At 37.6% G+C, this 23,091-nt stretch overlaps 1 protein-coding gene across 1 annotated transcript; it reads right to left on the minus strand.

Moving 5' to 3' along the window:
* Positions 1–789: 789 nt before the first annotated feature.
* Positions 790–22,900, minus strand: LOC311156308 (uncharacterized protein; the record flags this gene model as incomplete). Its single annotated transcript, XM_084210157.1, has 13 exons — positions 790–2,984; positions 4,186–4,296; positions 5,107–6,018; positions 6,527–6,628; positions 7,501–7,576; positions 8,017–8,063; positions 8,166–8,226; positions 10,381–10,504; positions 11,369–11,500; positions 14,826–14,901; positions 20,624–20,700; positions 21,534–21,786; positions 22,896–22,900. 13 exons carry the CDS (start codon positions 22,898–22,900, stop codon positions 2,672–2,674), a joined length of 2,289 nt encoding a protein of 762 aa, XP_084066283.1. The 3' UTR covers positions 790–2,671.
* Positions 22,901–23,091: the final 191 nt, after the last annotated feature.

Below are 23,091 nucleotides of genomic sequence, written 5' to 3' on the forward strand. Positions count from 1 at the left end.
CAGCAAAATTTTATGACCTTTTTGTACAACTGTGAAATAAATAAAAGTATTGTGTTTTAGTTATGAGTGCTGCTGTAATATAATATTCCCTTAAAAAACAAGAAAAATATAATTTCATTCTCTACCATGTGAATTTAATTAGCAATTAAATAGTACAGATATGAATACACAGTGACAAACCAATCTGTGGAATTTGAGATAAATGTCAGCTGGAGTTCATAATGTATTATGTGGGCTTAGTTCTGCATAATTCCCTTAGAAACAGTAGGGCGGAGAGCCTTATCCTAAATTATAAATAAATAAACAAACAAAACTATTTCCATAAAGTCTTCTCAAAACCACTTGTGAAAACAATCATGTCTAACAATATTCCCTGAAGAGAGAGATATTCAACACAGGCAGGAAAGTGACATTTGTTTTGTTAGATAACAGAATTGCACCACCTGGTTGTTTGCAGCTGACCCTCAAAGGGTCCTGCAGGAGCTGACAAGAGCTGGTAAGAGCTGCTGCTGATCTTAACTTCTTAAGCCATGTTTCTTCTTCACTGAGCTTTCCAGTGCACCAGCTTTTCAGCTCTCCAGTCTGAAGCAGCAAAGGATTGACTCTAGGGTCACTGCAATCCTAAATAACAAACCCCAAAACAAAAATACAAATGGGCAAATGTTTTCTGCTCTTTATTCACTTTATGAATACTGCATACATAGTAGGAGAAAACCTCAAACAAATGCTTGTAATATCAGCCTGTAATTCTTGAGTCCCTGCTGGAAAATGCCAGGAAGGGTATTTTTTGTTGATTTTTTAAAAGGATCTATAGTAGCCCATGTTGCAGATCTTTCTTGCTTCCAAATAAAGAAGTGTAGATAAAGATTCTCATCTTACAGCTCAAGTTAAAAAAAAAAAAAAAAAAAAAAAGGCAAGTGAAGGAACAAATGCCTTTTCATAACATTTAGCATTCAGTTCCACAACTGGTTTGTATAGACAGGGCTTCATTCCTGAGACCACATGAATGAAGCTCACCATCAGATTTGATGGCAAATACAATTTAATGAGAAATACAAAGCTGCTGTGAAAAAGACAAAACTACTTACTTTGTACAATGAACAAAGCCAAAGTTGTTCTACCAGTTGCACAGGCAATGAAGCATTTGCAGTATGAATTTATACCCATGGAGTCCTTTGACTAGGGGAACTGTTTGCATGTGTTACCAAACAACAAGAGTTACAAGATACTCCAATCTAGTTCTTATTTACTACAGAACCACGAATTCAGAAATCTGGGCTTTATGCTGCCACTAAAAGGAAAAAAAAAAAACTTCTCTGGGTTGTGGTACAAACACTTTTTTTTCCAGTTTTCTAGTGTATACCTAGATCCCCTTGCTCTCTTGCCTGATGCTTTAAAGCTTTGCTTTTAAGGCAGTGTCTTAACTGTATGACTTAAGTAGCTTGCATTGAATTGTTTATTTTAATATAATGCTCTACCTTTATCCTTATTTATTGTGATGCCTTTTCAAGTATTACTTTGTTAAAATATAATAGTAATGAAAAATGTAGGTATTTTAATTTACGTAAGTGTTATAGTAATACTGTTTTTCATCCTAGGGAATGATTTCCTTATCCATAGTAGGAGCTCTTGGTGCTACTGTGCAGCTGCTGGTATAAATTCAGTCACTGTTTGTTGCACTACCTTTGTGAGAGCCACAGGCAGTTCAGGAGCCTGTTCAATACATGACCCTTAAAGGAGCTCACCTGAAGAAGTAAGTTTGCTGTTCTGATTACATTGCTCTGCTGTAAGAAGAAACTAGTAAACAACAGGACTGAGGAGTAGGACAGATGTGACTGACAAACAAGGAGGTGTAAGTACATAGGCACCAGTGCCCTTGGCCAGTCGAGACAGTGAAGGTGACATACATGACCTACCTTCCCTTAGGATTTGTTGCTGAGAAACTGGTGAAATTTACCTGCAGTGGGCTATTCTGAAACATAGATAACCTAAGGGATCAGGAAAAAAATACACAATCAGGATGAGATATTCCAATTACTGAAAAGCAAGTTTGACATTTAGAATATTCAAATTCCACTTGTTTACATGTTCTTAGCAATCTGGGAAAAATTCTGCTATGAAAAAGAATGCAACTAGGTCAGTTCAGTGGATGGTACAGATAATATGGAGGTAAATTGTGGTGCTGCAGTGACTTTTAGCAGTAATTGAGAGTTCTGTTTTCAAATTAAAGGATGAACTGTACATAACCTGGCTTCATTCATTTCTAAGTATTTTCCCTATAATTTCAATGCTAGTCTACCTGATAGTGTAGTGTTTTATTATGCATCTGGAAATCACATATATTTTAAAGAACTGTAAAACAAAAAACAAACGCAATCACCCAGAAAGTTGTTTGTTTTAAGGGGTTGTTTGTTTCAGGGTTGCAATTTTACTAAAAGGAAGGACTGCTTTAATTCCATGTGTACAGAGACATTGTCTCCAACGACACTTAACAAATACAGCCTAATAAATTTAAAGAACCAAATATCAGTAGAAGCTAATCTTACAATAGAGCCTGTTCTTTACTACTGAAATTTTCATTTAACTAACTTGCTTGAAAACAAAAATTGGTCCACATACAAAATAAATGGGTAAAAGCAATTCTAAGCTGAGCAAACATTGTCTTTTTTATTCAGTTCCAGTTGTAGTGGTCTCTTGGTGGTAAATCATAATGGGATCTCTCATCCTCTTCAGGTCCACAGTCTAGTGGCAGACCATAATTGTAATCAACTGTTACAACTGGTAATCTTTTACTTTGTTCCATGCTTCTGGTAGTTTCACCCTGAAAAGACTTTCTTTCATAGTCTACTGAACTATCTTCTTGGTGTATTGATGAAGATGAGTGCATTGTTCGTGAAGAGTATGGTGCAAATCTGTTTTTTCCTCTATTAAATTCCTCTGAGGGATGCACTCTCCTATTGTCTTCAGAACAATGTGGTCGATTACTGCAAGAACAAATATGAACAGTGAATTTCTTAGAAATAAACCAGTTGATTTATTGTTGATGGCCACCACTAGAAATTAACTGTGTCTAACACTGAAAGAACCATTCAAACCCTCATTCTCATTTTTACTCCCTGAAATTAAAATCATCTCTATGGATATTGCAAACTTGTTTGTATTAATTAATTAATTTCCAATTCTAGTGATTAAAATTACAGCTCTTTACAGTAAGTAATTCTACTAGACAAAGTTTTGTTTTAACTGCTGTTTACAATTAAAATTACCTGTTTATTGAGGATATCTTTACCTAGGGGACGTTTTTTCCTAAGTCTGTGTTTTCATTTTTGGGTACAATATATAATAATATATAGTATATATATATATGTAGCGTGTGTGTGTGTGTGTATGTATAATGTATATAATATAATATAGTACATAGCCTCAACAGGCAATAATGTATTTTGAAAAATATTTTAATTATTAATTTTCTGCAATAGAAGACTCACTCTCCTATAAAATACACATGGAATGATCTAAAAATGCAGATACTATATATATATATATATATTCCCCCCCCCCCAATTTTCTTTGCTCTCAAATATCTTCCTTACTTGGTAAAGTAAGTGGTGTATAAAGCCAATTCAAAACAATCTTTAAAATTTTAAAATCTCCCTTACTGAACCATAGATTCACTTAGACTGGAAAGGATCTCTAGAAGTAGCTAGGGTCACTCAAACTAAGCCTCATTAGATGAGTTTGTACAGGGGTGATGTCCATTCTTAAAGGATGTGGGACAATGGCTCTGGGCACCCCAGTTCAGTGTCCGCCCATCTCACAAAGTAAAATTCCTCAGCTCGTTGTACAGAGCACTTGAGTTAAATACAGCATATGTGCTTTGCTTTTTTACTCACTGACACTTGATTTTCATACTATGTAGTTCATTAGCTTCAACTGTGCTTGCCATGTCAATGGTTATGTCAGGGATTCACACAATAATAACACTCAAAACTCAGTATCAATGGACCACAAATTAGTCACATTATTTGCTCAGCGCTCAGATTCAATGGGTTAAACTGGATTTAAGCAAAAATATTAACACAGATTTTTACACTGTGCAGTTAATTTGTATTTCTTAGCTGGGAAAAAGTGGGAGTAATACTACAAAGGTAAGTCAGAAAGCAATGTATGATATCTGATACTTACCTGTAATTTCTGTTAAAGTCATCATTATCAGACCCGTAATCTCTGTGAAGTGAAGGAGATGAGGAGAAATGAGGTTCTGGTACATTTTTGTGGGAAGGAAAGGACTGACTTCTGCAAATGGCCAAAGGAATTGCATGTTAAGAAGACTTCCAACAGTTGTAAGATTTAGGAAAAAAATATACATCAAATGAAATAAAGTATTTTTTCTTTCAATAAAGATTACTTAAAATTTTAATAAAAATTGTAATAACTGTATTAATTTAATACCTCAAAATCATATGCTTCACTGTAATAACATTCTCTATTTTAGCTGCATAATGGAACAAATTAAAACTTTACTAGTCCAATGAATCTGAAATATATTCTGCAACATTAAAAGTATTTTGAAATATATCAGAACCCAATAGGTTTACTAGTAAGTGATATATGTATCTGTGAGAATATAATGCAAGTTCTGAAGCAGATTTCTAACAAATTATTATCTCATAGAATAAACAAAGGCAAATCAAACTTCCTTGTAGCACTCCTGTTTATCTGTGTTTGGCTGAGGGCATAAATAAGATTTCATATCCTCTTTTGTCCAGAGGACTTCTTTTTAAGCATAAGTTTCTGTACAAAACAAAATGGGACAAGAGTTTTGTTTCAAGGTGACTAAAAGGCAAAGGAAACACAAATTTTAAAGAAGCACAACCTTATAATTAAGGAAACCCTGGCTTCTGAAGCTGCAACACTCCAGCTTATATCAAACCCTAAGTCAAGTAAGTCAAAACAAGAAAAGTTAATAAACTGATCATTTATATAGAAAAAGGATGATTGATTTTTTAAAAAAATTATTTTAAAAAATACTTCATTTAAGTTAAAACTGCTGCAGTTTACACTTTTATTCTTGAATTCTGTTCTAACAGCTCAAGGATGCTTTACCTGTCTGAACACCATTCACGTGGCAAGTCATTGTGACCTGGATGATCATGAAAAGGTCTTGGCCTTTGTCCGTGCCCTTTATTACCATAATCAAAATCTTTTGATTGAGTCTGTTCCTGTAAGCCATCATAAGGCTGAGGGTCATGAAAAGGTCTGCACCTTTGTCCAGGACCTTTATTATCATAATCTTTCAGCTGCATCTCTGTTTTTAAGTCATTACGAGGCTGGTGATCGTTGAAAGGTCTCAACCTCTGCCCACGACCCCTCTTAACAAATTCAAAATCTCCCAATTGCATCTGTGTCTGCAAGCCATCATGTGACTTGTAGTCATGGAAGGATCTTAGTCTTTGGCCAGGACCTCTACTGGCAGAATCCAATTCTTTTAACTGCATTTGAGTCTGAAATTCATCATGAGATTGGTGGTCATGGAACAGTTTTCGCCTCTGGCCACGACCCCTGCCACCAAAATCAAAATCCTTTGACTGCCTGTCTTCTTGCAAATCATTAGGAGATGGATGGTCAGGAAAGGATCTCTGCCTCTGCTCCCGTCCTCTGTTGAAGTCAAAAGACTGTCTGTCTGCTTGCAAATCATCATGAAACTGGTGTCCATGAAAAGGTCTCAAACTCTGTCCATGTCCCTTGCTACTGAAGTCTGGGTCCTTCAGCTGCGTGTCTTCTTGATAATCATCATAAAACTGGTGATCAGTAAAGGCTCTTTGTTCTGGTCCCCTATTGTAGTCCCAATTTCTCATCTGCACTGATGCTCTTAATTCATCCTGAGTCTGATGGTCATGAAATGTTCTTCGTCTCTGTCCTGGCCCCTTATTAACGAAGTCAAAATCCCGCAACTGCATCTGTCCTTGCAAATCATTGTGAGAGTGGTCATCATAAATTCTTAATCTTTTCCCAGACCTGTTAAGAAGTATTGAATATCATACTTAAAAGTGCTACAATTCATTAATGAAAACAATTCATTTTTAACCAAGAATTTACATGAAAGACCTTCATCAAATATGAAGGTATGAAAATTATTAATAATCCAAACTGTATGTAAGTGTTAAAGCAGAAGCTGAGACAAACAGTTGTAATTCTATAGTACTTGTTAAAGAGGCAAAACCAGTGATTCAAAATAACTGCAGATTATTGTAGAATAATGAAGAAGGACAGGCAAAGTTAAACTCAATTTTCCTAAGTGAACGAATTACTTACAGACTTCTAACAGCATACATTCCCTTTCTTACCCGTATCTTGTTGCTGTTTTGTCAGATTCTTAAATACATTTTACATGGGTAGGCTATATTTATAAAATCTCTTTTGAGTATTTATGGTATTTTCAGTAAGAAACAATTCTTTTCCCTTGTGGTTTTTTTTTTTTGGTTGGTTGGTTTTTTGTTTTGAATTCCATTTTTCAGCCTATTACCCCTGAAAATCTTCATTTGGGAACCGCTCTACAGATCCTTCCATTGCATGTGGTGGTGGGATAATATCTTCATCTGCATCCCATACATCCATACCAAGGTTACTAAGAGGGGAAAAAAAAAAATCTCACATAAGCTTCCTTTTTTAAAGCATACTACTGATGAAGAAAAGACCCACTCCCATAAAATTCTTCAGTTCTGAATGACAGAAATTTTATGTTAAGTAAAATTTACAGACAACTCAGACAACATTAATCTTGTAAATTTATTTTAAAAATATGACATGACTCCAACTTAATCCTGCACAGACTATGAAGCAACAATAAGAGCAAAACAAAGGACCTTCAATTAAACAAAAAATAAACAAATCACTCAGGTATTAATTTTAAAGTCCACTTACTGCTACTGCCAAGGCATCATTGGCACAAATACCTTAGGAAGATGTAAAGGTTGGCTGTTCTTAGGAGATGATGATAAGCACAACATTCTTAAACATCAGAAATACAACTACTGTGAACAGAGGGGACAAGAACAATGTTCCACTTTTCTGCATTTTTTTGTTCTTAAAACCATTCTACTGTTTTTTTACTATCTTGTTCTACAGTGCCAACAACAGCAGACAGATCACAGAGCTCACAAAGACATCTTTGCAGTGGCGCCTTTCAGCTTCTGAGAGAATACAGACTCAATACACTTGTGACAGTATGATAAAAGCACAGCAATGCTCAGTAGTAGCTGTCAGATTAAAAACGATCTTTTGAACCATATACATTGAAAAGATGAACAAAGTACACTGCACTTCATGTTATTCATCTGAGAATACACAAACAACTACACATTGTTTTACATCTATATGTTGCTTCATATTAGAGGTTTAAGAGGGAATTAATTTTGGCTTAGGACAGGAAATGAACTTTAAAAATACCAGGAGACACACAGGAAGATCTTAAGCAAACAACTAAAAGCTTTTGCTCACCTTCGCATCGGCTGTGTCCTGAGATCTGTGAGATACACCAGGCCATCCATGCGGTGACCTCTGGCATCGCCAAAAGCTAAAGAAAAGAAAAAAATACAGTCTAATGAAATGGGTCAAACTGAGCTACAAAAACGTGAAAGGCAAGTTTCTGTTCCACATGAGATGCTGAATTTGAAACAATTCTAACTTGGTATTAAATATTTCAGCAAGCTGGCATCATTGCAGTATTTTTTAAAAAGACACCTGAAACTAGTAGTGGTAGCAAACTATGAGTGAAAACTCTTTCCAGTAAAAATAAAAAATTTTAGCAGCTAAAACATATTCCTCCTATGCTGTCAATTTGCTATTGCTCAAGTCCTGCCTGGAATAGAAACAACAGTAAGCTATAAAATCTCCTACATAAGCCAGCACATGAAATTACTGAAAAGATACTAAAATAAAATTGTTGTATTTGTGAGTTTTTAGTAATTGTGAAGTACAACCTGACACATGCCTTAGTTCGAAATATATACCTACCCTGAATTGCTGCCTCGGGATCCCAGCCTTCAACATCTATAAGATATCTGAAGAAAAATATTACTATGTTATTGTCCCAAGGGGAACAGAGAGTAATATAAGGATGCTACTTTTTGTGAAGAATAACTTCTGCTTTTATACAGCCTTACCTACATATAAGATAGCCAGTTCTATTAATTCCGTTAGTACAGTGCACGCCAATGAGTTTCTCTATCAAAAAAGGAAAGAGTCTTTAATAGTTCAGAAAGTGAAATCAACAGAAAGCTAGCATAATTATTTTTTTTTACAAAAAAGAATCTCTTTCTAGCAAAGTAATAATAAATAATGCTTGCTATTTACAAATTCTACTGTCACGCCTGTAAAACAAGAAACACATCCAGACAAGACACACGTCCTCTCCATGCTGGATCTCTAGCAGCTGTTAGCTCACTACTTCCAAACCTGTGATGGCTGAAATTGACTCTGTGGAATGTAGAAAAAAAGAAAGAGTGATGGCAGGTAAAGCAACTAACCTCAGCCACTGCAGTAACAGGAGAAAAATAATAAAATATGGTTTTGAAAGCAAACCTCAACCAGAATAACTTACTATTGCTAGGGTATTTCAAATGAGAGACTTCTAACAGAAACGGGAAACTCTAAAACAGTCATGCAAAGCACTGGTAAAACCCCATCCAGATTATTGATATTCATATTGAAATGTAATGAAAAACAAGCAAGTTTTATATATATATATAAATATATATATAAATATAAACAAATGGCTACTTGTCTTAGTCTGTAAAACCAAATCTGAGATTCTGAATGGGGGGACAGAGAACAACAATACTTAAAGGGCAAAGCTGGTAGAAGAGTAAATGTATAACTGATTAAGTTTTAGGCTAGATTTTTGAAGAAAAATTATTATCATCAGAAGAAAAAAGTTTTGGCAGAGACAGTACTGACAGATGGTCTTTGAAACAGGACATGCATAAACTTTTGAATGACATGAAATATAACTGAGACATGTGTTTGCCGCTGATCACAACAGTCAAATTGCCACAGAAGTTCATTACAAGTTGATGTCCTAACAACTCAAACACTAAAAAAAGAACCACCTTCTTAAAAAGTATTTGCAAAAGGAATTCTGAGATATTTTAGGCATTATCTAAAACAGAGGCCAAATTACAAGGAGGAAAGCTCTCTCAAGGTAGAAGTTAGATAAGCTCTGCTAAAATGCCCTTACAAGCTATAACTGCAGGTCAACATCCAGTAACAAATCAAGAAGTGATTCTCTCAAGATCAGATTCAGACTATTCTTTGTCACACAAAAAAGCACTAGATCCAAACCAAAGAAAACTAATAATCACCGGGTAATTTCCTTAAGCCAAAAAGGAGCAAAGGAAGAACATAAAAACTAACTTCCTGAGCAAGGACAAAGGCTTTTTCTTATACTTTCTCATCTTCCTAGTAGTTCTAATTCAGGCTCTCATATCTGAAATTAAGGTCAGAACTTTTTCAAGAACAGTTGCTCACCCACAGGAAGATCATGGTTATGCTTTGCAGTAAAAACTGTATGCACTTGGGCAGTTAATATTTCTACTTTCTCAAAGAGAATGCCAAAGGAACCACAGCAAACATCACAAAAAGGCCTGAACGAATGATCCACCATTATCGGATAAACAAACAGGTAAAATCTGCCTAATCTGACCACTATCAAAAGAAGTGGGAAGTTTAAAGCTACAAACACATTGTGGCAAAATATACACTAAATTATTTTCACAAAAAGCACCTTATCTAATCTCAGCAAGAACTGTCCTCTTGCACAGACACTGAAATAGCAGCACAGCCACGCTGCGGAAACACTGACACCAGGTCTGCAATCAGATTTTCAAGAACTGTTCAGATCTGAGGGCAATAATGGACTCCTAAGGCAAAGAACACTACATCAGACTAAATGGACTGAAGCTGCTCACACATATCAGTGCCCAGTGCCATCAGAGACCCGGTGCCATTTAAAACACCCACCAAGGGCTGGCAGCTACAACACTCAGCTATGATAAACCATTTGGGTCACACAGAGGAAGGCTTTGCTACAGTTACTTTGACACATAACACAAATGTAACACCATTAGGAAGGGCATTTAAGTTACCAATCATTTTTGAGAAAAACATGTTTTGATTGAAAAAAAAGATAATACACAGTGGTTTGCATAATGGATCTTATCATGATAATAAAGTGGAAAGCGCTGCAAAAAGCCCAAGCCCGAGATCCCTGGTGTCATAAGTTTTATTGAATATTGAAATTAGTAAATGACATGGTTAATACTGAATTAAAATTTTGGAATTTTGGTGAGTTTTTTTACAGCACAGAATGCTGATATTTACCATTTCCTGCATTTTCCCAAAGGAATTTTCTGACCCACTTTTTGAACTGTAGGATAGTAGCATTATCAGGGACTTCCAGTCCAACAGTATAAAGTTTCTTATACTGCACACTTTTAGGTAAATCCTAACAAAAAAAGAAAAAAGCAATGGTAAAAAACACTGAAGTCTTGCAACAATGAGAAACCTTAAGCAGTATCTAACATAATAACAATGTAAACCAGTTGTTCAAATCCTGAATAAGAACTGAAAACAATCCTGACACAATTTTATAGAGATAAACTCTCAGAAACTACCACTAACATTTCTACATTAAAGACCATGTCAGACAAGGAACAGTTCCTACATAAAATTTATTTATCCCTGCTAACAAGGCTGCACATTAACTAAAGGAACAGTTTCTTGGCATTCCATTCTAACCCATTTTACAATTATTGGCAGTATTTGTCCCTCCTACCCACAATCGTGTACATGCTCACAAATTCACTCCCTTAATTCCTAGAGCCCATGTGCACACAAAGATTTGCACTCTGATATAACACTCATTTATTCTCCTTTTCAACAGGAGGCTGATTTATTACAATTGTTTGAACCATCCAGGCAAAAACTTTTAAATTGATAAAGTAGTTTAAAAATGTACACTTTCTTAAGTGGATTTCACTGAGGATCAGTAAAAAGAATCCCCTAGGAATAAATGAGAATATCTTCAAGACACAGGATATAACTCTTCTGCACTTTTTGTGCAGTGCCTGGCACTGAAGTCTTCATCCATTACTGAGTTATTACTGAGTTACCATAATACTAATAAGCCATAAATGCAACTAGCTGGGAGAATGAGCTATTTCCTCTGTGATAAAACATTTCTTTTCTATTGGAGACATAAAAGTAGTCTAGATAGCTTGTCTATTCCAATTCAAGGTAAGAAATTGTGTAAACACTTTAAAACAAAAGTTGCAGTAACTATTTTACATTTTTGTTAGGCTTTTGTTACCTTAACTTCATAGTATCGTGTGGTGTATGTTAAATCAATAATTAATCCAAGCTCCACATTTAGGGCTTTCATTGCAGCAATTAAGTCTTTTGGTGTAAATTTCTGGGTTGGGGTAAGCCTCTGGTTAATTGCCTACAAAGAAAATGGAAATGAAATATTATCCTTTTACATTCTAATTATAAGACATTTGCAATATTCAGCTGTTTTAATTAGTATTAGGAAGCATCAATATTTAAAAGAGAGTGTTTCATTATCAGAACCACATCCATCTATTATACAGGTAAGAGGAACCAAAAAGAAAACAAAAATTTATGAATTCCTATTTAGATGAAAATGCAAGGCAATGTGAGCATTTCTACTTGTACAGTGTTAACAAACATTATTAAAATTAGCTATAACTTGACAGACACAAAAATTCCGAAAAATGCAGCACGTATACATTGATTTTTATATAACTAAACATCATAAAAAGCAAAACACTACAATCTACTCCCCCAAAACAAATTTTGTCCTGCATGGTAACTCAAAACTAGAAGTGTATTTCATATAAAACATAAGAAATTGTGATACAAGAGTTCATTTCTAAAGGTTTAACTTCCCACAAATGTTGTGCAGACATTTTTATCCCTCCTTCATCTCTTGACAGAGTGTACTTGCATATCATTTAGCACTGGGGAATATTAAGTAAGACTAAATATCGTGACTAAGAAAGCTGTGTGTTGGTGGATAATGAATAATTCATTTCATTTGACAAACAGTGAGAAAAATGTTTACTCACCCTATTGTAGCTGTGGTTTTTGAAATGTGTTCTTCACTTTAGGTATGAAAATGCCTCATATACTCAAGACTGGATTTTCTCTGAACAGTGCACTTGTCCATTGTGAGAGCCTTTTGACACAGGCTCAGCCAGAACCAATAAAGACAGTGGCAAAAGATGCAGCAGCCTCAACCACCTGTCAGTTCCTTTGTCAACAAGAAATTCAAGCAGACTGGACTCAGAACTTTTGGAAAGGAAGGCAGCCACAGACCACATACTTCTTAGAACCACAGATGCTATAGGGTAACTAACCATTCCTTGTTTTGACTGTACAGATTCTAATGTAAAATGCTAGCAAGCACTTGTCTCAGTCTGGAAACAGAGACAGGAAACTGAAGTAAAGAATAAACAGCAGGGCAGTCATATCAAAGCTGGTATGTGATTAGGAAGCTTGAGCTGAAAGGAGGAGGACAGAGAGGAAGTAATAATGTATTCAGTCCTATGTATTTCAGACACCAGTGCACTGCTGAAAGAAGCAGATGTTGTAGAAATTTAAACAAAATGAACATTAGTCAGTTATGACACTGCTACTCAGCAGTGGCTCTCAGTACAATCTGAAACTGAACTTAACAACTTTGAGGTGATAAAGGTAAATCTGCAAAAGGTCTATGGTAGAATATTAAAGAACTTTTACTATATGACATGACAGAAACTGAGGAGGAATGTAATGTACAAAAATACACTATGTTTTGAAAGGCTCGCTGGAATTTTCTGAAAAACTCCTGCTATTCAGTAGTTTAGGTGTTTAATAGGGCTTTGAGAATGTGAGAAATCTGAACCAATTCTAAAAATCCTCCTAATGGCATGGGAAAGAACTTGCCCAATTTTTACTACACTACAATGTTACTGTTAGCATTATAATGGCGATGTTAAAGGAAAGACAGAAAATCCTTCCAGGTAAACACATGATCTTTACTAACAGCACATCTTCTAAGACAACAACCCTGTATCTTCAAATACTAAAAATATGTTGTCTCCCTTTGGGAGAAATCACCAATCAAGTTCCTAACACACAGTAAAGAAGCAAACTGCTGCATATTTAAGAGGTGTTCCACCAATTTAATAAATAATAGGACTTCCAACAAACTACAACCAATCAGGTCTTCAGCATTTTCAGACAGATTTACTGACACCTCTGCAAAGACATCACAGGCTAGCCAGTTACATATTTTATGTGTGTTCTGCCACAAACTCTGTGATCTTCAACCACACAGTCTCTGGCAGACTCGTCATTTCTCTGTCTAGCATAATTGAGACTGAACAAACTGAAGGGACAGAAATGTTACAGATTTTGCATCCTTGGGTACCAGACTTTATGTCTGGCCAAGACAGCTTCCCAGAACAGAGATCTACGCCCCAGTGCGATCAGTAGGACAGGAAATGAGTAACAGGCTGATGTGTAGTGGTCCTTGTGACAAGAGCAAAGAAGCCAATTATATCTCTACTGGATTTTGTATTCACAGCTTGATTTGTTGACTGGCAGTCTTGGTAGAAAATCACACAACTGCTGTAAAATCCATCCATATCTTGGAGAACATAACATGTTAAGTATGAGATCCTTGGTGTCCAAGGAACCAAACCATCATCCTAAAGCTGTAAAAGCAGCTGCAGGAAGCAAATCCTGCATTTTATTTCAGTCATTCCTAATAAAAGTGAACTGAATGGTGACTGGAAACATAATGGGTAGTAATATACCCAAAGAACCAAACTTTTTGTGTATGAATACTAGAGAGCAATCTGAAGACAAAAGCTTAGACAAAACATTTCCCTTTAACTGCTAGAGATATGTCAGACCACTGTACTTTCTTTAAAAGTGCTTGGAAACTTTTATTTTCTCTGTGTCTAAAGCAAGGACTTGTAGAAGTCAATTTATGCAGCACTTGTCCTATTTGCCCTTCTGTATAAATTAACATTAATTTGCCCTATGCCTCCAAAAAGGCCTAGGCACTAAAGAACTGAACAGTCTCTACAAGACAACCTCCACATACTGTAGAAACAAGACTTTAAAGATTTAACTCTGTATTTAATAGCTTAGGATGACACTTCATGTTAGCAAGACTCCAAAGGAAATACTAATAAAAGTACTTCATAAACTAATTAATTAGTAAAATAGAAGAAATCTATGAAGGCTTCTTTTTTAGTTATAATACATTCCCACCAGATCACTGAAGCTTTTCGCTTATGAAATTGCCAATTTGGATCTATAATTTTAAAAGATCTACAGTGGCTGGTATCCTTCAATGAGTGCTTAATTTCCATAAAATGATACTTTGGTTTACATTGCCTAGATTGTTATTCATATCATAAACTCTTCCATATGATTTTCTTAAAACAGCCATGAAAAGATATTTAATAAGATTATGAATTTAGGCACTTAATAGTGATCAAATGAAGTATGCTGATTGATTTAGGAGCTTGATTATTTTTAAAAGATAAATAAAAAGAGTAACATCAGAAATAAAGAAAAATAAGAAAAAATATAGAATATTATTTTTAAAAGCCAGATGCTTGAAAAGCTTAAATCTGAATAAATTATTTTCTAAAAAAACTTTCTTGAAATTTGCATGTATAATCATGCTATTCTTTATTGCTTTTGCAGTTTATCTAATACAGCCAATTTGCAGTTACTTTTATACATACCCCTTTTAATGGTACTTTGAATGCAATAAATCTTGTTCCTGGTATAGGCTGCCCAACTGGTGTCAAACTCCGCCATCTGTAAGGAAAGAAATATTAAATTTTAAAGATTTTCAAGTTGCATGATTCAACAGAAGACACCTGCAGCACAAAGCACATAAAAATTGCTGTTGTCATAAAGTATAATTAGGTCCCCAAATCTGCAATAATTCCATGAAGCAATTTCAAAGTATCATCAGGACACTTGAAAAGAGTCTTTCTCCTTCCTTCTTCTTCAACTTCCAGGAAATTCCTCTCCTCAAAATAGCAGGATAACATTTACAAACAAGTAGCACCAATATAAAGCAAGGTGTGTAAGGTTCAACAGGTAAAAATGTATTGTTGTAGTTGGTGGACGTTTTTCAACCTGACTGAATCAAGCACCTTTAAAAAGTTGCCATAGGCACACATCAATCATTTAATTGACAATGAAATGCAAAGTTTACTTTCAATAACAATACAGATGATCTGTATTTTCCAAAAATGTTTCCTTTGTAATATGCTTCTTTTTCAAAGAAACACTCTTGATTGAACTTACTCTCACCATTTTGAAAAATACAGACAATATTCCATCACAACAAAACCTATCACGAATCACCAATAAGAAGACTTGTTACAGCAGTCAAAGCGCCTGCAATTCCAAAACCACAAAGAGCGGGTATGCACAAGTTCTACATTGTGCTGAAAAAGCTCTCCATATATAGTATTTCAGAGATTTCAATTTTTAAAAAAGGATAAAAAGCATTATCTGAAGAGGAAAACAAGTTAATCAGCAGATCAGTTTTACCTTCAAAGAGGTAACTTCCTAAACTTAGAATTATTATTTCTTCTTCTTCTGCAAGTGCAAATTGTTTCTATAACCTAACAAGGTGCAGCTGGATGACTTAAAATTTACACAGGGTTTTTGCATTTTTGGCTAATACCTCAACTATTAAAATACAAAACATTTCCACGAGATTCTTTAACACTGGTGTCCATTCCCTTGCTATTTTCTGAATTAATGCTTAAATTAATCTCTCTCTTTGAAGGGAGCATCCAACAGCTTCTAGATTACTTTCTGATGTTCATAAAACTACAACATTTAATGAAATAAACCAAATATTTAATTTTAAAATATTCTAACCACTGACTACTTTGCTTTATTCACAATTCCTGTATTGGAACATAAAAAAACTAGAAGCTGGCTGGAAAAATTCTCAATGAAATTATGTTTGTCATAGTATATAAATAGTGTCACCATTCAGAGACGCTTGGAAGTAACAAAGAAAACACAAGGCAGGGTGACTGAAGTGTATTTGCTATTAACCAACCACATAACAATCTCTACAGCCATGTCTTTAGCACTAACTTCTCTCTGTAGTCTCCATGATAAGGCAAAGAACAGACCAAGGCTCACAGTGCAGACATACAGGTGCTTAGCTTAATGGACAACACATGAAGCAACAAAGGAGTAATAACAACAACTCATCATTAGGAAGGCTGTTGCAAACTGCTGGTCTGTAGAAGACAGAAACAAGGAGAGAAAGTTGATGGGCAAGCTGGAGATGAGATCACTGAGAGCTGTTTCAAATAAAACCTTTTACTAAATTCTAAATTTTTTTTGCAGGATAAGTCTTCTAAGTGAATTTTCAAGTTTGTAAATTCTGGAATCTGGTAGCTTTATGTTCTGTGAAGTATGAAAACAAATCTGAGACTATGTTCCATTTACTTCTATTTAAGAGATGTGAATTGTACACGAATCAATTAAGATCAGAAACTCAGTTCTGTTTTAACCTGCTTTCTCTTGGAAATCTATGAGTGGAAATAAACCATAATTATTATAGATAGGAGCATTTAAAATTCAAAAAGAAAGTATCAAAAAAGGGCTTTAAAATCTTATTTTCTTTTATTAACAATGTAAAAAAGGCTTTGTAAAAATTCTGAACTTTTTTTCATATTAGGGGATTTACAGAACAATACCCCAGGATTACCCAAGTTGTTGTCAGACCTTAATAAACTTGGGGTTTTATTCTCTTGTATTTAAAGCCATTTCAATCCTCCCAGAAAAAAAAATCTGCACAATCAGCAAGAAACTCAAAAGCTGCTGACAGCGCTACAGTAGAAAATGAGCAGAAGGCACTTTTCATCAAAAATATAAAGGGTATGTGTTCCATTTTATCTTTAAAAGGTATTTAAAAAGGAAATTTCAGCACACTGCTGCAAAACTAAAAATAAAACCAGCAGACTGAAATTAACTAAAGATTAGCTAAGGAAATAAATTCACATTTGTTCTGTTCCCAACAAAGGAACATGGTTGGGAATTAAAAGTGGCCTGGACTGAAGAAAGTCAAACTCTTACAGAATAAGTATTGATAAAGGCAGAATGATGCAAGATGATCATCTGCAGGTGGTCACATAAACAGGAATTGCAGGAGCAAAGCCTTAACTAAGCATTTTAGCAAGTATGAATGAGACTTGTGACACATGATTTGTGTCCTCCTTGAACACGAGTGGAAGGAAAGAAAGGCAGGAGTCAGAGGTATTATCACAAGACTTGGCACCATCATCATCCTTGTACCACTGACTAACAGCTACAGAGGCTTGAGTGAAAAACGGGCTGGACATGAAGAAACTGATCATGGATTACATCCAGCTGCATATTTTATCTGCTTTGGTATTAAAGTTTTAACAGAGCCAGATGTGGAACAAATGTTTTTCTCATAATTTATTTTAACAATAACATTGTTAAGGTCATATGGAAGCTTTAATTTCCAGTAAAATTTTCTGGTTTAGAACTGATTCATAGTAAGATTTACTTTTACAACTACTGTCACCTCTAGCAAGACCATTTAGAAAATACGATTTGGAACCTCTCTTCCTTTTTTTGGCTACTGATACTGCATGATATACATGCAGCCTGATTTTCCAAGTGACTTTCATACCTCTACAGACACCAGATTCAAAATTGATGATAGGAAACACTTTTACAAATAAAATATCATCTTTCTCTTTCACTCACTGTTGAACATGCACAATCCATTGTGCCACAGTATTTAATATTCCTGTCTAAATAAAAATGATGATGCTTTAAGTCTGGACAGGAAAAATTCAGTTAAAGAAGCATGCTTATAGTGTATTGGCAAAAATAATTCAGCTTTGCCCTTCTAACAAAAAGACCCCACTCAGTATTTTTTATACTATTCAAGGGAAACCTGCCAGAAGGTGACATTTCTGCAGATGCTCTTCAGAACTGAACCGGAGTTTATATAATTATTCACACAGCAGGATTTTAGATGCTGAAGCACAATTTAGTATAAATTTGTAAAAACATCATAGTATTTTATGACTTGTTAGGCAGCTTGGACTGTCTGATTCTTCACTAAAACATCATAGTATACAACTACTGAAGATTAAAACCATTTCAGACACCATGAAGAACCAGAGCTTGACTCCATGTGGAAACTGCAGTCCAAGAAGTCAGTTGAACCCTTCTTTCACACTGATGTCTCATTTTGCTACAAAAATTACTTCACCAGCACTATTTTGTAGGTTTGAGACTGCAATGGACACTACACCATTGCCCTGCTCCAAGACATTACTGGTAAAAAAAGAAATATAATTTTCTTTATAATAGAATGGCTTGGGTTGGAATAAGCCTTAAACATCATCTAGTTCCAACTCTCCTGTCACAGGAAGGGACGCCTTCCACTAGACCAGGTTGCTCAAAGACCCATCCAACCAGCCTTGAAAGCACTCCCAGAACTTCTCTGGGCAACCCATTCCTGTGCATCACCATCTTTATTGTGAAAAATTTCTTCCTTACATCTGATGTAAACCTCTTCAACTTTAAAGTCACTACGCTTTGTCCTAAAAAAAACGTTCACCTTTTCTTGTTTAGTTGCACTATTCCTACTTACTACTTTAACTGAAACCTTCAATTTATTGTGTCACCTGAATTAGCATAATGAAGTCTGGATTAAAAACTTAAGAATTGAGGCACTAACAGGAAGACAAAAGATGCCAGTAAGTAGTGTCACTTTCCTTATCTCTTGCAGTACCATTAAACCAAAAGAGTTAAGAGTATTGCTATTACAACATGGAGACTAAAGTTGTGCTTTCACAGCCTGCACTTGTCCTTACGCTCCAGGCTACCACAATCTCACTTCTGCCAACACCTATTTGTGGGGCCAGTGAATTGCATATGCAGGATGACCCAAGCTAGTTTCCTTAAGTCCCTTCCAGGGTTCAGTTCTATGTCTTCCTGGCTTACTGAACTGGCAGTGAAGAACAACATGCTGTGCTAGCACAAGGGTGACATCCACATCCTGCTGCACGAGTGAGGGGCTGACAAGGCCTTGAACTTCATTACTGCCAAACCCCTGTTACTGTGGATGTCTAAATTTATTTCTTAGCAGTATAAAAACTATCTGGAGAAGTTGAAAGCACTTCAGCATCAGGCACTTTGTCAAAAGGTAATACTAACTTTATAACCAAGTACTTGACAGTAGCTGTTTTTCTCCCTGAAAAGTATTAGTTTCCAATTGTAGAAGTCAAAAGTAGCATCCACGGATTCCAAACTTAAGAAATCCGTGTAACCTGGGAGCTTCTCTAGTTCAAATGTGGGGGGGGAGGGCGGGGCAGATAAGAATGGAAAAATAAGCACCTGATTCTCAAAGTTCTAGTAGCAATTTCCAAGGATGAAGAAAACAAGGACAATTTATTGTTTTCCAATTTCTGAATCGCTGCTTAAAAACTAACCCACTTTGGCTCACTTTTATCTAACATGTAACTGAAATTTCATAGAAATTTTCAGAGAAAGACATGTTTAAACAGCTTTTTTAAAAGTTTATTCTAATTTTAATCCCTGAGTTTGCCAGCCATGGAAAGCACTTCAGCATCTTTATTTTTAAAATTCTGTTCATCTTTTGTTTCTATTTACTGGTTTGTGGACCAACAAATATTACAGCATGGTTTTTGTATCTTATTGCTCCTCCTAAGAATGCTCTTAATAAACCTACTTAACACTCCCCCTGAAACCAGCATAATGTAATTCTTTCCTCAGACAATGTATAAACTGCAAGCTATGGCCCCATTACAGTGTGCCTTTGTATCTCAGCATACCCTCCTATCCAAAAAGTTTGTACTGATGCCATCAAGAACACATGAATTAAAACTCTTTAACTTGGACTTCTTTTCTTGTGCTTTATTAGAGCTGAAGAATAGAACTGTATCTGTTTTAAATGACATCATTCTGTGGTCCACATATGCACTCCCAATCAAGTCATCACAAGGCCTGTATAGTGAGTGCATTTGGAATAATTTGGGATTATTTCTGCTGATACAACATTTCTGTCGTACTCTTGTTAGAAACACAACCACAGGATGTTTCTGGATCTGAATTCACAAAAATATTCCTTGATCTTGCGCATGCAACCACATACTCCCATCTTAACAATTCTTTGGCCATTCCTAGTAGGAAACACGAGTTGCCAGGAGTACGGACTACTCTCCCATTTCCCAAGTAAACATACACTTGGGGGTAAAAAGATGAGGAAGAAGGAACTGTGTGTGGCCAATGAAGGAGAAGTGTTCACAGACAGGCTGGAGCATTATACTCACCTGGGGAATGGATGGCTGGGCTGTTCCTGTCTTGGAGAAGATACCTACCTTAACCTGTCTGTAGGTGGTGAAGATGCTTGAGGCAAGAAAGCGCCTGGGGCAGTCAGTGCCCCTCTCTGTGGGATGCCCGCTCCTGCCTCTTGCTTAGTGTGAGGGATACTTACCCATCAGGGATAGTGTTCTTCTTTACCATGCTGAAAGCAGGAGCAGGCAGAGCAGGAGGCAGCGGTGAAAGTGGGCACTGCAGCAAAGGAGAGAGAACCGCGCGGTTAACACGGTGCTAATCTCTTTCTCCATCACTGGGCCTTTGCATAGGGCTGAGTCTCGAATAACACAAACCAAGCAGCCAGCTGGGGCTTGAGGCCGTCCTGAACAAGTTCTGCACCTTGCAAGCTAGCCTACTTCTCCACTGCTACTGCACGACAAGAGGGAAAAACAACTCACCTCTCCTCTCCAGGTGATCACAAGAAAGAGAGAGGAGAGGTGGCAGGTTTCTCTGTAACTCTGGCAGCAGTGCTGCAGGCACGAAGATCTTCCTGGCAGTCCCTTCTGTCCCACTCCTGCGGCTCGGAGCCGTCTACTCCGCCCTTGTGCTCCCAGTTAGAACCCGTCTCAACGAGAAGAACCTCCAGGTAGCTGCAAGATGCGAGACCGGCACCTCAGCAATGGAAGAACCATCACCTGCTCCCCCCTAACCTAGACCGGTCCGACCCCGCTGGACGCCGGGCGCCCGCCGAGCTTGGGGGGCCCGGGCAGGGGGGGCGAGGGGAGCGGCCCCCATGCCCCGCTGCACGGATGACGCTGACGAGGCTGCCCCTCACAGCCGCATGGCCCCGGGACAGGAGCGGCTGCGGGGCGGGCCCAGGGCTCGACAGCGGCTGAGCTCGGGGCAGGGACAAACAAGAAACCGGGGCGGGGGGAGGTCGCGGCCCGGCTGCGGGGGGCGGGCAGGCGGCTGTGGAGGGAGGCGGGCGGGCTGTGAGGGGAAGGGCGCGGGCTGCAGACGGTGACAGGGAAGAGCCCGTGCGGCGGCGGGGCGGGGCGGAGAGGAGCGGGGCTGCGGGCGGCCCGTACCCGGACAGGATTTCCCTGGCGGAGGAAGGAAAGGCTGGTGCGACACAGAACCTTCCCGAAAGGGCCGCGACTGCGCCTGCGCGGCGGCGGCGGGGCAGGGAGGGGCGCGGAGCGCGGGGAGCGCGGCCAATGGGGCGAGGGGCGGCGGCGGCTCCGCGCGTGCGCGGGGCGGGGCGGGGCGCGGAGGGGCCGGAGCGGGCGGGCCCCGGGAGCGCCGCGTCCTCGGGAGTGCCGGTGCGGGCTTGTTCTCCGGCTGGGTGTGTGGAAATACACCGGCTCCGGTAGTCAAAGATGTGCAAGTGATGCCGATTTAAAAAGCAGCTAATCATCTCTCTTGCTTAAGCCAATTTATTTTTTTTTTTTAAAAAGTTCTTGACGTTTGTTATTGCCGTGTACTCCTGCACACCGCTCTGAGGTGGTGTCAGTGAGAGGCAGCAGGGATGGTTGTCAGTGTCAGAAGCACGTTCTGAAAACTTAAACCATGATTTACAGTGAAACAGGTGTTGTAATGTTGGTTGTCAGAATTAGTTTGTTAGTACGTTTTTATTTCTGCTTGATAAGATGTCCTTTAACACGGCTCATGGAGCAAGTACATTAAATACACTAAGCATGTCTTTTTTTGACTGCGTTTTTCTTTGCTCTGTGATATATTTTTTCCTCAAAGACTTCCCTCAGTCTTCAGTAAGTGCTTTGGGGCAGCAGTTTTGAGGTGCCTCATTTATGGAATTTACAAATCCCTTTCCATATGCTGCTTGTGATGCATTCCATATTGGATGAGTCCTCTTGGTGCTCACTATAAACTGGTAGATCATACCTCTTCATTTTTGCATATTTCTTTTAGTATTGTTTAACCTTTTTTTTTATCTCCTGCATAATTACTAAGCATCAGCACTTAAATTTTTAATTTAATCATTCATTGAAATTCATTTTAATCTGAGTCTTTGGGATGTCAGTAGAAATTGAAAAGGACAAGCGAGAACATTTTGTTAATAACAATGCTGCTACAGATCAGGAATAGCTCTTCTTTTTGAATATGTGGATTTCATTACCATAGCTGAGAGTGGAGTCCTTTTTGAAAAGGAAAAACTTGCATCAAGTGATTTGGCTTGGACTTTTTACAAATAAATATTTATGCATTTCTGACGGACGCTCGTAGGCAGTTTGATTGTATTGATAGATTGAAGGAAGGCGAAGTAATCATGGCTGAACCGTAAACCAAAGATCTTGGAAAGGTGACCTTAAGTTTCAGAAAAAAGTTTAAACAGCCCCTCTGAATTCTGTTCAGCAGTACAGTGTGGCACTACCCAATACTTCTCATCCAATAAATGTTAAATATTGGTTTGAATGTGGTAGATTCTTTACGGCATTTCACCGAAATCGCTTTGCTCTGATTTGTGAAAGAACGCAGCAATGTAGGTTAAATAAAGTTATTAATTTCATTTCCTTTGTGCTGGCGCAGCCCTGCCCGCCGCCGCCAGGGGGCGCCGGTGCCGCGGGGCCGCCCGTGAGGGAGCGGGCCCCGCGCCTCGGGCCCCGCGCGTCCGCCCCACACGGCGGG

The sequence above is a fragment of the Fringilla coelebs genome (assembly GCF_963513975.1).
Source record: "Fringilla coelebs genome assembly, chromosome: 8".
Classification (NCBI taxonomy): Eukaryota; Metazoa; Chordata; class Aves; order Passeriformes; family Fringillidae; genus Fringilla; species Fringilla coelebs.